The following is a 17,973-nucleotide window of genomic DNA, read 5'->3' as shown; positions in this document are numbered from 1 at the left end:
ACAACTTCATAAGAATTCCTTCAGTGCTGTTTATTCACCTGTGCATGAAAACAATTTTGTGGTGGAGCTCTGTCAGGCCAGGAGAAAACATGGACATCCAGCCATACGGGCCCCTTTTAGCCACATGCTGTTTTTTGGACATGTAAAAAGACTTTTCCTTACCAAACATTCTGCCCTCTCCCTCCCTCCCCTGCCTCTACAACCCCCCTCAGCTGGGAAAGCTGGATGAGAGACAAAGATAGGAGCCTCTACCTTCACAGTCTTTTACTACTGTATGACTGAGGGATTGTCAAACTATTATTTTACCTTTCTGAGGTGTCAGTGCTAGCACACAGTTTTTACTATACAGTGAAAGGGATGTTGAAAAAAAGGCCAACTTACCCCCCACCAATCCCCTCCCAAAAACCTATTTTATCTATTAACTCCAGGGCAAGGGGTGGGGAAACAGCAGCCCTATCCCTGCCTGCAATGGCCATGCAGGCTGCTTTTGGCAAGTTACCCACTTCCATTTTCTAGAAAAGCTGGTTTTGTTCTTCAGAGGTGGGTGTCAGTGAATGTGGTGTGCTCTTTGGTGACAGTGCTGAAGCCTTTGATGACATTGACAAGATCTTCTTCATCTACATACTGTAAGGAAGGGAAAAAAGAGATGTATCAGCCAAAGCTGTACCAGACTAAAAGTGATTCCTTCATTTCTCTTTCCTCCTATCCACTAAAAATGGTTCTACAATAGAGAAATAAGTGCATTTCTAATGTCTTCCCTTTCCTCACAGGATAAGAACCTAAAGCATTCAAGCACCCAAATCCAAGACAATTAGATTTTCACAAAATCAACAAATTAAAAAAAATACAGTCAATCCCTTCAATTACTCTAAATGGTCAATAATAAAGTGCTTGTTACAGTGTACTGGCGAACTTGGAGCCGTGAAAAGAAAAAATACATGTTTACATTTTTGTTTTGTGTAAAAACCACCTCACACATGATTTAGGTAAAATTTTGTTCTTCAAGCTTCCAAGGGAATGTCTGAGCTTCCACTTGCACTCCTGTATTAGGAAAACGTTGAAAGCAGGAGAGAAATAAACCATTTCCATAGCATAAAGAGGGCACTAGCAGTGTTACTGCAGATTTGTGTCCTGGACCACTGCAGCTATTCACTGTATTGATTTGCAGGCTGGACAAAGGGGTGAACCAAACTTTGAAACCACCATTCCTAATCTACTGTGTGCAATAAAGAGAAAGAATTGTCTCAAAAGTATTGCAGGTGGTTTTTTTGCAAGAGAGTAGCTGAGCAACACAGGAGCAGAGTTTTGGGTTCAGGGCAATGTAAAGCAATGTACGGATAGGACCATAACTAAAAATTAATAAAAGAAACATCCTATTGTAACTAGTCCAGAAGCCCCGTGCATTTTAGGCATAGACTTCCTCCAAAGTAAGTATTTCAAAAACCAAAAAAACTCAAGCATTTGGGATAGCAGCTATAAAAAACAAAGAGCATTAAGCAATTAAATACCTAAATTACCAAAAAACCCATCTACAATAAAACTAAACATAAAATAACAACAAATACCAGTTGTCACCTCGACAGTACACTGCCACCAATACAAAATAACTCAAAATGCCATAATCCCTATCCACAAAATAATCCATAAACTAAAAAGGCAAAAAAAAAAACCCCAAAAAATGATAAAATCCACTCACCCTTCAACAACCCCACTTAACCTAGAGACAGATCTAATAAAAAATTAACTATACACTATCATACCTTAAATAAAGTAACTCCATCACTTAGCACTACCATACCAAACATACTAAAATTCCAATACAAACTAAAATCCCAAACAACAAAGTAATATACCACTATTAACATTGCCAATGCATTTTTAACACCCAATCTATAATAAAAAAAACCCTATACTAATTACATTTTAATTATACTTACTCTATAATAAAACAATCAATAACCATATTACTTAAATTCATTATATCTCTCAAAACAATAACCTTCATATATTTCTAATGCCTAAATTTATGAAACATTTTAATATCTTTCTAATCCCTGAATTTATTCTCTTATCCAAAAATAACTCAATTTTTTTCCCTAACACACAATTTTTACAATTAAAAAATATACAATGCACCTAAAACCGACTACCTCAAAAATAAAACACAATCCCGTGACCTACCATAAGCTCATCCAAACTACAGTAAAAAAACTCCAAAACATCTACAATACATCAATAACATCATTATATAAAAAAAAACCAAAAAAATTTAAGTCATCCAAATTCTCTTAAAAACCACTTTCACCATCAAAAAACCCTGAAAATTAAAAAACCCAAAAAAATCCATTTCCTAAAAATAAAAGGACAAAATAAACATCAAAATCCCACCAATATTATCAACAAAACCACAAAAATATCTCCACGAACTAACGAAACACACCAACCTTCCTAAACACTAGAAACTTTTAAAAAAATACATATTCCTAAATACAACCAAATTATCAGCGCTCTCTAACTAATCACACTTTCCAATAAAATAAAATAAAATAAAATCCCACTTTCCAATAAAATCCTAAACAACAAACCTTTACCCAAATCAAATAAAAAAATCACTTATACAATAACCCTTAACCCAGTCAAATCAAAACCAAATATAAAAGATATGCTCTACTTTACAACCAAAATCCATAATCTATCCTAAAATCTTTAACAAAAAATACCTAATAGAACTCAAAATCAACCACTAAAATTTAAAAACCAAAATTACAAAAAATCTAAAACCAACTACTCACCAAAAAAAACCACAAACTATTAAAAAAACCAAACACCTCAAAAATAATCAACATCAAAATACAACTCCTAACACCCCAACTGCCAATAATAAAATAAATATTCAAAACAAAAATTCACTCTCCCCACCATACCACCAATATCACATAAAACAATTAAATTATCCTCACCACACAACACACCCATATTAAAAAACAAAGTCACTCTAAACTTTTAAAAATAATTACAAATTATCCTAAAGATAAAAACTTTGATCTCATAAACAAAAAAACCCAAAACCAAATAACACAAACTAAAAAACTCCGCCATACAACCAACCGCCAACAAAAAAATCCCATTACACTGTTTTTACTAATAATACTTATCACATTATAAAAATTAAACAAAAATAAAAAACAACCACATAAAACCCTACACAACAAATTACAAAAACTACCAAAAAACCCACAAATCAAACCAACCTACTAAACTCAAAACCATTCAACTAAGCCTAAATATTACAAAAAAACCCCCAAAACACTACCTCTACACTAATTCATAAACCAATACTCTATAAAAATAACTAAAAATTAATTAGCAACACTAAAAAACTCCGACTTAAACTACTAAAAAAAAATCACCACCAAAATAAAAATAACTTAACTATAAAAATCCACCATATAAATACCTATGTCCCCAAAAATCAAACTAATAAAAAATACCAAGACAACAAACAAATATATCAAACTACAAAAACTAAAATATCAAAATATATTATAGTTAATTACATAATAAATACATAATTAATAAAATATAATTATAATATTATTAAAAATAAACAATGAAAAAAATTATTCCTAACTCAATAAACTCATAATACCTAATTCCTCAAAAAAACACCACCTATAAATAAATACAATTTTTTAACAATAAAAAAAATTCTCAAATTATCTATAATCATAAAACATATACTACCATCAAACAAACCAAATAGTTAAAACCCCTATAATATAAACAATAATCCAAATATAAATATAAAAACCTAACAAATTAACTACATCACAATACCCCAAACACACCAAAATAAACACTATGTTCTCACAATAATAAAAACCACCACAAAATAACTAAAACCCAACCCTATGCCTCTCACAACCCATAACACAATCCTAAACTTTAGAAAACAACTCCTTTAAAAACATAATACCCCAAAAAATTAAAAAAACTCTCATTTCAAAAACAATCTTATCAACAATTAAACTAAAAAACGTAACATCAAATAAATATACCATATCCCCTACCATACACCAACTACAAAGAAAATAAAAAAATACAATAAACTATTAAAAAACACCTTAAAAACATTAATTTTTTTTTCAAAAATTAAAAACAAGATCTAATGAAAACCACCTAACTAATTAACAACCAAAATTCCACCAATAAAATAAACCCTATCCAATCTAAACCCCTACATACAACAAACAAAAAAATCCCAATAATACATATCAAAAATTTATTTTAAAAAATTAAATAAATTCTACTTCAAATACAAACTCATTCATAAAATTATCTTTACTCAAAAACCAAATTACACATAATAAATAATACTAAAAAAATAAAACAACACACTATATATCCCCAAAAAAATCTAATTATTAAATAAAAATTATATATAAATTACCATTTACTAAATACTACTGCCATTATCTATGTATAACTATATACTATATATAATGTGTATATTTATAAAATTTAAATATATATTAATTTTAATTACTAACAATATAAAATAAAAAATGAAATATCCTAAAATAACTTTCAATACTAAATTATATCCCCATTCATCTATTTAACCCAAAAATAAATTTTACTCCTTTAAAACTAATTCTAAAAACAACAAAAAAAAACCAAACCCCACACAATTTATTTTCAAACACTCTATTCACTCCTCTACATTCCAACTCCTAAGCTATATTATCTACAACACAAACAACAATCTCCTTTACTTTTAAATAATTTTTAACTAACTGTAACAAAAAAATTCCCTTAACTATAACTTTTTCTTAAAACTATTTAATCCTACTCTAAACTAAACCCAAAAAACCACCAACTCACACCTATAACCCACAAAACCAAACCTAAATCACATTTCCAACACTAAAAAAATCTAATAAAAAACTAAAAAAACCAAACTAAAACCTGCAAAAAGCTTTCTAAATTTATCATCTCTTTTAAAGCAACAAGAAATTGTATTAGTTAATATTATTCATTTTTATACTAATAAATACTTCTAATACATTTTTATACTAATAATAAACAAGTTTTCCACTTTTCTCCAAAAAAATCTTTTCTCAAACTAATTTAAAAAAAAAACCCAAACTTAAGTCTACTTTCTAAAAAAAACCCTTTAAGAATTTTCTCTTGAATTTACCCTAAACAAAAACAAATACATTTTTTGTATTTGTTTTGTACCCATGTCTAACATGGGGTTGATGCACAGGAGAGCTGCCGATTTCATAAACCGGCTGAGCTCATGCCGTGAGGGTGTCTGCTGCCAATAGAAAATGAACATTTCTGTTTTCTGGCTTCTGCCATCCTGAAACTCACTGGAGTATTTTAAAATTTATTCTAACATGCATATGGGGGGTGTTGCAACCTAAACTGGGGCATGGTGTCAGCCCCAGATAAGTGGCTAGAGCAAGAGCATCCTCTGAGCAGCAGGAAGCTGCTCTTTTGGCTAATGAGATCAGAGAGGTGCACCCTGGGGGAGCTGTTAGTCCCCAGGGAGTGAAATCACAAGGATTTGATAGCTCTGAGGAAATGGCAAGACTGACACCACTGAATTGGGAAGTCCCTGAGCTGCAGAGTGCAGGCTGAAGGTTAACCTGTACCTAGAGGGGTGTTGCCTAGAGTTGGCACTACCTTCTTAAGCCTTGTCGGCCTCCTTGGTCCTGCTGTTGGGGTCTAAATGGGTTCAACAGTGATGGAACCAACACCTCTATACTGTGGTAAGCCTGTGTGTTCCAACTCTTCCAGCTGTTTGGTGTACTGAAGGTGAAAGTCTGAGGAAGCTATTTAGATTTATGTGTCAGACTATCCTCCAGTTCATTTGCCTTTTGGACAAGATCCACTCACTAACCATCTAATTTTGTTACTACCTCATAGGTCCTTCACCCTCATTCTGGGTTCTTTTTAGGAACCTTAATTTTTATCTTTTTTAGGAAGCAAACTCATGTCTCACTGACCACTGAAGCTCTTCTCATGCATTTGGTCAGGGAATGTTGGAAGTTAAAAAGCGCCTGTTTCCTGCTGACAAGGATGAAGGGAGGTCATAACTGTCCTTGGCTTGGAAATCATTTCTTGTATCTGTGTGTTCAGATCCCTGTTGAGGACACTGTCTAGTTTTGTCCTATATTAAAAGAGAAATACTTTGCCTGCCCCCCTAACCTTATTCTAGTCCCATGTGGACAGAGTTTGAATTAATTTGTCACATAATTAATGCCAGGAGATCTAAGCAGTCACATAATCTCTGTATTGTGACTGAGCAGAGGACAGGGAGCAGATCTCATCAGCACCTGAGTGCCAGTTAACAGAACAGGAGTCACTAGGACACAAGCTCCTGCCTCTGGCTCTAAATGTGTGAAGGATGCCAAGATATCCCACCTCAGACATGTACATTTGCTGAATTGCATGGAAAAAAAAAAAAACACCAAACAGAAGGGAATTCTTCAAGGTGCATTTCCTTGGTAACCATGGAGTTAATAGTTCAATGGAAACCATAAAGAGATGCACATGGATCCCTTGCATCCTGTAAGAGCAGTGTGTGATCACCTGCAACTCTAGAAGAGAGTTGAAGACTTGAAGTAGACTTGAAGAATTTTGAGGATCTAATCTATGACCATGTCCTTCTAGGCCTTTTGGCTGTATCTCCAGGAAGTCGTGCCATTTAGACTTTTTTCATGATTCCAACAGAACAGCCCAATCTCGAGCAGGTGACGCACAGCAGCATCCCAGGGGAGCAGGAGCCCTTACCAAGCCGCGGCCAGTAGTGCGATGGTTGTGAAGGATGGCATCCCAAGGTGATTCATCAAAAGTCTTCTTGTCGTAGAGGTTGAGCAGCTGGCTGACACTGCGATGGAGGGAGGCGGGGGAATACGTGCGGCTCAGCTGGCCCTGACTCGGCCTCCTCCCCCCGGCGGCCATACGGAAACTGTGGTTGCTCGTGGGAGAACCAGCCCCTGGGATTTTCGTATCTGCCAGTCCCTGTGAGGTAGACACAAAGTAATAAATAAATTAAAAAAAAAAAAAATAAAGGGCGTGGTTTTAAATAATTTAGCTAAACAAAAAAAAAGCAGGAGTGGAAGGGAGCGCAAAAAAACCATGCCTCAAAATCATGCAATTATAAACAGAAGAAACAAACCCCCAGATCTTTTCCCACTGTAGGACAATCATATTAAAAACAAACAAACAAAAAACTCAACAACACTAAACCATAATTTTCTCCATTTTTTTCTTTTCTTCTTCTCCCTATTTTTTTTTTTTTTTTAAACACCAACAAGCAGAAGTCCAAAGATTTTTGATTACCAGAATGATAGCCTAGACTTGCACAGCAAGAGGATGTTTGCAGACCTTTTCATGACCAGGGAAAAATCATCACCCATCAGGAGAAACATGCAGTGTCAGATTCCTTTGTGCATGCTTTTGTCATCTGACACACCACACGTCTGGCCAGCCTGCAAGCTGAGGACTCTACCTCAAAGTGCATCGTGTATCTTTTGAGAGTGACGCTGCTTGATGAATCGGACGTGTCAGCAATAGTTTCAAACTGAGATTAAAGAGAGGGAGGAAAACCATTAGGACAGGGCATGCTGCAGTGTAGGTGTACCTGACACAGGGTTTGAATTAGCTGCAGCCCTGTGAGGGAGAGCAGTGCAGCAGGACGTGGAGGAGTGGGGAACTGGCAAAGACCAGGCACTATTTAATTTTTAAGTGGTCAAGTACTATATGAGCAGCCAGCATTGCTTGCCACAAGCTCACTAAGACTTGTAAAACAAGCAATTTTGCCACTCTATAGTAGCTCTGTCCTAACTTCTAAGTCCTTCAACTGCTGCATTAAAAATCTTCCTTTCTATTAAGTCCATGAGCTGCTGGAAGAAGAAAAAGAAAAAAAAAATTAAAAAAAGAGAAAATAAAAGGAAGACCAGAAACATGAAAAGGAATTGTGCAGGCATGCAAACAGCAAAGACATTTTAAAGTCAAGAGGAATAAAAAAAGATGACAGACTGTAGAGGAAAAGGAATCAAAACCATGAGAGCAAAAAAAAAGTTTCTTATGCTCTTAGCCTTTGCCAGGAGAAGGGGCACACTGGAAATCCCATTGTTTCCAAGAGCTTCTTGGTTGAGGCACAGATGCAGTGTCTTGGCACCGAGACAAGAAGGAACAGAATGCGTGAAGGATGCAGGAGTCACTATGCTGCTTGATGGTGCTCACAGGAAAAAGAAGCTGAGAAGTGACAAGAAGAATCATCTTACAGCCTGTGCCTGGAAGAAGCATGAAAATGGAAGGCATGGCTGCTCCCATTCTCAATTCCACAACAACTACCATATTCCTTCAGTTTTGCTTTTTCATGGGGTAGGATAGCACTACAGCTCCGCTACATGATGGAACATGTTTTTTTATGCATTCTTTTTCAGAGTTATAACTTCTCAGGATAAAAAGCCTTCCTCGTTATCACTTCCCAGCAGCCCTCCTCCCACCGTTCTGATGGTCCCACTGTGGGTGCATGTGCACAAGAACACACGTGCATTTTGTGAAGTTCCCTAGCTTTTTCCCTGATTACTCTACTCCAAACCTTCCTGGCATGCAGCTTGTCCTAGACCAGTCCAGCTGGGTGGTAGATGGATACTGGCAAGAAATAAAGCTTCTCCCTAAGTCTTGTTCTTTGCAGGCGTATCTGCTGGATACCTGACAAAGACTGTCAGATTGATCCTGGTTAGCCATTCCACAGCAGGCAGCTGGGAACAGATGAAAGGTTCCTCTGAAAAGCACATTTTATCATCTACCTTCTCGCAGCATGCCAAAGACTTCTCAGCTCTATTGCAGATGTCAGCTAACATGAAGTGACAGCAATGGCTTTGCATTTTCTGTGACTCCAAAATTTCCAGATCCAAAATTTTTCTTAGGCATCAGAAGCATTTCAGGGCCTGCAGATCAGGTGTCCCAGGGCTCTGTTTGGACTAAGCTCTTGTAACCTTGCTCTGTGTGCCCACACAGATATGGCTCATATGGGACCAGACAGTCCTTTCCCTACACTAAACAGCCTCCATTTGGTAACCAAGTGTGCAACAAAATGTTGGAAGGTGAAAGAAAAAGTCTGTGTGTGTGTTTGACAGGGCAGGTATCACAGATTATACACTGCTTGCATTTTTCCAAACATACCGGATGGGTTTCACCTGATGAGTACACACTCATTGGTGATGTTCTTTTCTGGAGTGGAACTAAAGGAGGCCTGTCTCGTGCATAGGGTTGCTTGTGGACCTTCCTCTGAAGAATTAAGGAGAGAAGAATAGCCAAGAGGATCAAACCTAGAACTACCATCAGCACTGCAAACCACAACTCGTTGTAGAATTTTGCACGTTTGGACTCTGCTTTGTCCTTCTCTCCAGGTGTTGTCAAGATCAGACCTGTAAAAAGAGGGATTAGGGGAGAAAGGGACAATTATTTCAAGAAGCATTTAACAATATGCCATCCCTTTCCACGCTAATAAATTAGGCAGAAATTTAAGTAATTTTGTCGTCATGTGCTTATTTGCACTTATCTTCAAGGTGGTATAATGGTTCAATATGCTAGCAGGCTGCAATAAAAAACTTACTACCCTCAAGAGACCCTGCTTAAAGCTCTGGCATTGCTGCTTAGGCTGGAAATCACCACTGCATCAGCAGCTCTTCCAAAAGGAGGTGGCGGTGGTGGAATGTGAGCAAAAAAGGGTTCTCCAAGTAACCTTGAAGAGTGGAAATTATACAGTAATTTCAGACTGGTACAGACAGAGGACATTCTCTCCAGAACAACTGTGCAGTTACAGGCCTGTGCAGCTAACTAAAGAGAGGGAGGGAGGCTTTAATACATTAGTACAAAAGCAAGCAACATGCTTTCCCCCACCTGCTAGAAAACAAACCAGTCACTTGGTTGGCTTTGCTTATACACAACAAAAGTGTAAGAAATCTCAGTGGCAGTATTTCCCGGTTATTTGGATTCCTACAGGTATAACCAAACTCATGGCCAAGGAATTTTCAACACCTTTGCTTGCAAGTCTCCTCTGCAAGTTGCCTACGGTACCACTGAAGTGTTCAATAGACTCTGGGTAAAAGCAGTAATTAAAAGAACAAAGGGGCAGAGTGTGGAAGGTGGTGGGTGTAGAGCAAATGGAAACATTTTATAATGCCTTTAAGGCAGCCTTGACTGAAATTCTTCAGGATAATGGAATGAAAGAATGAAAAGGGATATAAGGGAAATGCAGAGTAAAGACTAATTGCAAATATAAGGCAGATCTATTTTAAAAGGCTGAACAAGATGCTACACAAAAAAAAACTTAATTAAACCAGTTAATTAATTCAGTTAAAAACAATTCAAACAAAAAAACTTAGCAGAAAAAGCACAACATTTTGGAGCAATACACTTAGATTTAAAAAAAAAAAAAAAATACTACACATCTGAGGAGAGGATCTGAAGCTAATCATGAGAATTATCCAACCCCTAGAAGTGTCCAAGGCCAGGCAGAATGGAGCTTTGAGTAACCTGGTCTAATGGAAGTTGTCCTGCATGGCAGTAGATGATCTTTAAAGTCTGTTCCAACCCAACCATTTTATGATTCTATGATGGTTGGACTCAATGATCTTAAAGGATCCTTCCAACCTAAAGGACTCAATAATTCTATGATGTAAAGAACAGAAATCCATACAAGGCAAAAAAAAGCACATTAGCTACCTGCCTCATAAACAAGGCACTAAGGAAGCTCTTGCAGTGAGATGTCTCCTGCCTGGCATGCACTAATACCAAATTTCAAGCACAAACACATGAAATGAACTGGTGCTAGGTAATTTCATCATGCATTTACCAACTCCCTCTCCAGCGTTGTACTTGATGACTGGTGTCATGGCACTCCCTTCATCAGTGATGCAGGTCACTTGAAACAAAAAGGCTGCGCAAAAAAAATTAGAGAATACTGTCAGCAGCAGAAACAAAAATACTTTAGGTGCTGCTTTTTCACCATTATTTACCAGCAAACAGACGGGTCTAAAAAACCAAGGAATAGCACATAACCCATCATAACTCACCTGAGTCCCACACCACATCTTCACAATTCTTTAAACATTGGTATTGAAATTCTAAACTATGAACCACAGCAGATCATAAGCAATCATCACTATGATGTTCCTCTTTCACTATTCAATTCTTCATCTTCTAATGTAACTGGCAACTTTCAATTTTTTAATCACTTTGCCCTAAGTCCCTCATACTTCATTCGTGGCTAAAACAAACATATTAAGAACATTTGAATAAAAACAAGTAAAGAAAGTATTAGCACCACTGTAGCAATCTCTATGACAAAAAATAAATTACAAAATTCTTTGACATACAAAATCCTAATGTCATAAAAACAGAAAACATTTTTCTTGCTGCTTTTCCTTTTCCTTTTCATTCCCCTGTTGATACTTCTATTTTAAAGACTGCAGATTAATAAAATGAAACTGTATTTCAAAACATAGCTGGTTCTGAGCTAAGAGCTCAGAGCTACTGACCTAATTTGATTCAAATGAAAAGTCAAGCTCCAGTCTTTCCTGAAACTGAAGGTTTCTATATATTTCCCTGACTGTAGCCCTGAAGGATGGAATTGCAACACAGCTCCAGGATTTGGGAAAGACTGACCCTCACTGTGAATAAAAACAGCCTCACCCAGTCTGGTATAATGTTTAAGAGAAAGATTAGCTCTATGGATGTTTTTTCCAAGGATTTGCTTAGCTATTTTGGTGTGCCTGTATGCTCCTTTGGTCTTAGCTTTGGATTGCAATGGAGAATTTTTTTTTAAAGTTCAGCATACAATACTATTAATTTTGCTCAGCAGACGCTCCCAGGGAGGAAGCTGTAGGAAACTGACTTTTGTCAGATGTCCTTGGCAAGTAGAGCTCGGTGTCGAAGCCGCTGTAGATGCGCCGCCCGCTCTCCGTCAGCGCGTACTCCTTCAGGCGCCCGTTCAGCACAAAGGTGCGGCTCCAGTCTATGTGGATCACAGATAAATTGCTGGCCACGGAGAATGGAGCCATGTACCGAGGTGCTGCAGAACAAGGAAAAAGAGTTCAGTTCTGTGAATCCTGTGAATTTCTAGCCAATAGGCTAGAATTGATTTGGTGACTGAGTTATACAGCGAAGAGAAAGAGATTCTCCAGGATACAAGCTCTCCGCCACACACACTCCCCATCTCTCTCATATCTGTGTGTAAAAAAAACAGAAAAGAAAAAGTTGCTGTAACATGCCAGCCTCTGCACTGAGAAAGCAGAGATATATACTGAAAACAAATATTGAACTCCCTCCCTTTGCTTTTGTGCGTGTGGTACTGACACTAAAACTCTATAAAATAAGTTCTAGCTTAAGGCAGAGGACAGGGAGACACAGGAGATTGTGCAGGTCTAACTGCAGCAGGCTGGGCTGTGGGAGCTGCTAAGAAGATGGTTCTTTTGCAAGCCCCAAGAAATTGCTGAGATATCTTAAAACACATGCACATACATGCAAACATGGGGTTTCAGAAAAGTGAGAACAGATGGCAGGCAGACAGAAAAGAAACCCAGAACTCACTTCAGGGAGGAAGAGTTCATCAGTTGGGCTAAACAGCTTGCTGACAAAAAACTTAATTTAAGTTTGAGGTGGTCCTTTCTTGTGGTGCTGCCATTAAGCCATCTGCCCCGTACTTGCTGTTTTGTTCATAAGAAAGCTGCTTGTCCAGCTGCACTTTGCTGCTAATTGCCCACTGTCACTAAAGCAAGCCTTCGAGGCAAGAGGAAGCAGTCAGAGAGACTCAAGGAATGAGGCAGTCAAAGGGACTCTGGAAACCTGGTGTGAAGAGGTCAGCAAGGCAAGAAAAGCAAGACTGAAAGAAGAGGAGTTTAAACCTAGTGGGTGGGGGATTAAAAATTGCTTTCAAATCCTTTTCTATGTGTCTCACCAGTTCCTTATGAATTTTCTCCATTTAAAAGTTCATAATAATTTCCAGCCTTTCAATTTGCAATTTAATAAAACACAGCTTTGGACATAAGGAATCTTTCTTTCGTGTATTTGTTTGTTTTTTGGTTGGTTGGTTGTCTTTTTGTGAGTTTTTTTTCCTTTGTTTTTGGTGTGGATTTTTTTTTTTTCTGTGGTAACATTAAAGACAATCTGTGCCTGTTCCACCTGAAATTTTCAGCTAAGGATGCATCATATTACAGATTTTGAGTAATTACTTGGCAGAACTACCAAATGATGCAAAAGGGATTTTTAGAAAGGTGATTCTGAAATCCTGACATGAGATAAAAATTGAACATCGTCTTTGCCCTGACCTGACAGACTGAGATGAAATGACCATCTCATCTGTTATGGAATGACTCTGGCTACAGCACTATAGATCTTTTTAATAAAAGCTGATGTTAGACTACTACAAATTCAGTTTTGATGGCAAAATCTATTCTGCCTGTAGGCACAGGTCCTGCATGTTTAATTTCCATGCATACCATCACATGGCCTTAAAGCACTGCCTGCAGTGGTAGGACAGCAACAAATTCTTACTTCAGTGTTCACAAGCATCCAGTCATTCAGATGGCATCCAAGGAAAATTTTTATGACTCCTAGCAGAAGTATGGCATAAATTAGGGCAATAAGATTGTTCCTGAAAACAATCACCAGGTCTCTTTCAAGATCTCCACTTTTCCAAGGAATTATTTATGGCAGTATATTTATTACTTCACATCAGCCTTCTGGTAATACTTGAACATTTTATGTTCTGCAGCTTTGCTGCCCATTTTCAGTAAAATAAAAGGTTCCCAGGCTCCCAAGATAGAGGATGTGATATCAGATGATGAGCAAAGAAATATTTTTGAAGGAATGAGCAGTTAAGCCCAGAGCAGAATTTCAATGAATGTTCAGCAGAGATGCAGTGACCAGGGACAGGGAAGAAGAGGTTTCTGGTGATGTTCTCTCCCCCAGAGGTGAGGAAGTAATTTGGCTCTCAGAGACAGGCATCACTGGTCAGTGAACCATTTCTTATACTCACGCTCCTTTTCCGTAGTGAATCCGATCCATTCGGAAGCGCTACTGCCAACAGAATTGTAGGACACAACTCGCAGGTTGTAAGTTGTGTAAGGCTCCAGGTTGGACACGTTGGCACTCTGTCCTTTCCCTGTGTACTTCACCTCAGTTGGGCCAGGACTGCAAGCCTTCACTGCTGGCTGTAGGTTCAGAGGACATGCCATGTACACGTGCAGCTCGTAGCTGAGAACAAAGTTGAGATTTTGATGAATGAAGAGTCCTACATAACATAAAAGCCAATCCCACATTTTGTCCTAACTGCTGTTTGTCTGGCTACTGGAGAACAGACCTGATCCCAGTTTTTCTCTTGGAGATTTTGGTCCTAATTGTCAGATAACTGGGCAATTGTTGTGGTAAGTAAGTCACACTCACTGTTGATGCCTGTTACCTTGCTGCTCTCCTCTGCAAGTCAGGATTTTTGCCTAAGTAACTCCAGATTGCAGCTCTCTCATCACTGCATGTTGAACTCACAACTATTCCACTACACAACCACAGCTGTCAGACAATCATCTCCACTCACAACAGTTCATCCTTTCCACCTTTATCCTCCCCAGTATCCTGCTCAGGAGAAAAGCAATAACTGAATGTAAACACTTCCCAGAAGGTGTTCAAGCTACAGGGCATGTCACCACCAACATGCCAAGGAAGGAGGATGACTGCCACAACTGTTCAGTTCCCTCACCCACGGAATTCCAGCTCACATTATTCTGGCACTACCTCCAGGCAAGGTGTGCAGGTCCAGCTGGGTGGCAGCTCCTACCTGGTGACAATGCCATTGGGTGACTGAGGGGCACTCCACTGGAAAGAAGCATTCCTGGAGGTCACGGTGCGGATCTGTGGCGGAGGCTGCTCTGAGGGTGGAGCTGGCTGTGTGGTGAACTCAGCCATGGGTCCTTTGCTGCAACAATTGAAACAGGTGCAGGCCTCCACACCAATGGAGTATGTGGTGAAAGGTTTTAGCCCATGTATTGTCTGCTGGGTGGCAGTCCCTTCTGACAGCTGTAAAAATTAAGAGGGAACTTGTCACAGCTTCAAGCACAAGTACTAAATAAGAGTTATGGAGGTGAATTAACACCAGAAGAAGACAGGCAGAAGATTCTACATGTCCTTTAAGTCTGACAGTAATGCAGTTGTTGTGTAATGGGAACTCTGTGTTTTTCTCCCATTATGAAGTTAAAGGACACTCCTCAAAGGAAAAGACCACACCATCAGTGGCCTCAGGACATCAGTTGAGCTGTGACCACCATATGTCAACTGCAAATGTCATTCTCAGCAACAGAGAAGCTGAAAGCCATTAAAGGAAAACTCTGGGATAAGTGGTACTGAAGCAGAAAATAATGTGGAAAATAGTTCCATGATAAATGTGTTAGCAAATAATCATGCATATCTCACAAGTTTCCTCAATGTGGATGCAGGAAACAGTGCTGGGCAGTATGACACCAATGTGTCTGGTGGGTCAGGTCACTCCCAGACAGGAGAATATGCTCTCTGGTAGGAACATCTGAGTCAAGAGCCAACATGATGCTGCTCTGCATTCAAACAGACATTGTGCTGGATAAGCCTGTTAGAAAACTTTCCTTAGCTCAGCAAGGGAGACCTGGCAGTTCTGGCAAAAGAAACAGTGCCCTGCTCTGAAACTGCTCACAGGAACTGCCTCTTCACCTTTTTGCTGTAGTCATTTGTTGGTATAGCTTTTTTGAAGCCAAAGAAATAAAAATATGTATAAAACACCAACAAGGGGCAACATCTGCTCTCATTTGGCAGCATGTGATTCAGCAGAGTTCAGCAAAAAATAATAAGAAGAGAGTCAAGCAAGCAAAGGGAAGCACTTGGTACTTCTTGATGCCAGAGCCAGAGCCAGAGCCGAGCCAGCAGCATGGCAGGTGTGAGGGAATGGAAATGGAAGGCCATGCAGGCACCAATGGGATGAGCTGGCTGAATCAGACACAGACACAGCCAAGTGCACTGGAAGGAATAAATGGGTATTGTGAAATCAGTAGACAGCTTAAGCTCACGGACAGGACAGTGCATTGCAGAGCAGCTAACTATGGGAGGCCAGGAGAGGAAGGTAGTCTGTAACCAACAGCAGCAGCTTGTAATAACAAAATCGTTAAAGCTAGAAAATACAAGTGGAAGTACAGAAAAAATGTTGACAATACTCACCACCACATCAGTCCCTCTGGTGCCATTAGAAAACAGCCTGTAGATACTGACCACCCCGTTAGGCTTAAGAGGGGGGCTGATGCTCACCACGGCCACCGTGGATGCCACTGTGTTGAGGAGGGGAGCTCCCAGGCCCTCGGGAGGGGCAGGACCTGTCCGGCAGCGGGACCAGCTGCTTGGCGTCCGGCCCACCGAGTTTACTGACCACACCTTCCACACAAAACAAAGAAGCTGTCAGCAAAGAACTCAAGCCTACAAAACATCTGCTTTTAGCCATAGGGGCTACTGCAGCTCTACTGGCACTGGGTGAAACATGGTGCAATGGTGCTCCTAGAAAATGTCCCTTGATGGCCAGTCAGCATCTGGGTTGACCCAGTAATTTTTTAACAGAAGAGTGAAATATTTCCCACTGCCACACTTAGGGAAAAGAAGCAAAAGCCATGTCTCAGGCACTGTGTGCTCCTGTGTCATCTTCATACCTGATCCCCACTCTCTGAATTCCTACCATTGTCTATGTCACACCATGCCAAGAGGACTCATGGAGGAGCTGCAATCAACAAGAACAATGTTTTCAAAGCTATCTGAACAAAAATACTTGTATCTGGTCCTGACAATTTCTCCCTTCTGCACATTTTCTTCATGCATGCAGGCAGCCCCAAAGAATTCAGGCACTTAAAAGTTGCATTCACCTTGACTGAATCACACAAGCCAAACTCAAGTTACTCTTTAGAACCAGTGAGCTTTACAGGAACATCCCTCTCCTAAAAATATTAATGTATCAGTTTTTTGGAAATATTTTCAGTAACTTGTAATATAAATAAAGCCCAATGAAGTGTATAGTTAATTCAGCATCTCTCATTTATTTTCACAGCAGCATTTGCTTTATTGCATGAGCACAAAGGCAATGACTTCAGTTCCAAGATTTCAAAAATTAGCAGCTTGAATTAGGCCTGATTAAAACCCACATGTCTCTATGAACTATGCCTACTGATTTTGTCAGCTACCCAAAACCAGAGTGATCTGCAGACTACATAAAACTCAGCACTTATTAAACACACTCTCCAACAAATCTGCATGAAAATTAAATTTTGCTTTCATCAAGGACTGAATAAACATATGGAAGGATGTATAATCTTATTTATCAAAAAGAATTTGTATAATTAAACACGAATATCATAAAAGGTTGCCTTAGGTCATCATTTGCATGAGTAAGTAATTTGTAGAATGTCAGGTACAATAGACAGAATAGATGGATGCATGAGCATATAGGGTTAAATTAGACTCAATATTAGCCAACCACATAGTGATCAATCAGAATGATAGATCTAAATGGCAATACAAGAGGACTGTCTGAGCGATTTTTAGTATAAGTATTCCTTAGTAAGCTTTCATGCCAAGCAGTTCTAACTACAGTAAAACACATTCTTATGCGATGTACTTTGGGCAGTGGTCCTGGGGAAGGGAATGGTGGGACTATATATTGAGAAAAAACAGGAGGTTTAGAAGTAAGAGGTCTTCAAAATTGACCCTGAATCCTTCCAGCTTGCGATAATAATTTCCACGAACACAGGACACTTTACAAGGAGCCTGGGGAAGGAAAATGGATAAAAACAACTGAAGTGCCTTTGAAGGCTGTGGTTCTGCCAATTACAACCCCAAAGATCCTGCCTGATTCCATCAGTTACATACAGAACCATCCTAAGTACAGAT

General features: G+C 38.8%; 1 protein-coding gene across 1 annotated transcript in view; it reads right to left on the bottom strand.

Moving 5' to 3' along the window:
- Positions 1–5: 5 nt before the first annotated feature.
- The window catches only part of USH2A (usherin), a 373,252-nt gene continuing 355,284 nt past the window's right edge, over positions 6–17,973 (bottom strand). Inside the window, exons 64-72 of the mRNA XM_031504249.2 lie at positions 16,264–16,473; positions 14,861–15,099; positions 14,066–14,283; positions 11,924–12,100; positions 10,883–10,966; positions 9,208–9,452; positions 7,523–7,594; positions 6,802–7,032; positions 6–624 (exon numbers count right to left, since the gene is read on the bottom strand). Coding sequence (XP_031360109.2) covers positions 535–624; positions 6,802–7,032; positions 7,523–7,594; positions 9,208–9,452; positions 10,883–10,966; positions 11,924–12,100; positions 14,066–14,283; positions 14,861–15,099; positions 16,264–16,473 — 1,566 coding nt within the window. The 3' untranslated portion in view covers positions 6–534. The remainder of the gene's footprint in view (positions 625–6,801; positions 7,033–7,522; positions 7,595–9,207; positions 9,453–10,882; positions 10,967–11,923; positions 12,101–14,065; positions 14,284–14,860; positions 15,100–16,263; positions 16,474–17,973) is intronic.

Source organism: Lonchura striata, chromosome 3, assembly GCF_046129695.1.
Source record: "Lonchura striata isolate bLonStr1 chromosome 3, bLonStr1.mat, whole genome shotgun sequence".
Lineage (NCBI taxonomy): Eukaryota > Metazoa > Chordata > Aves > Passeriformes > Estrildidae > Lonchura > Lonchura striata.
Note: the sequence above shows the minus strand (reverse complement) of the source record. Positions and strands in the feature narration are given on the sequence as shown.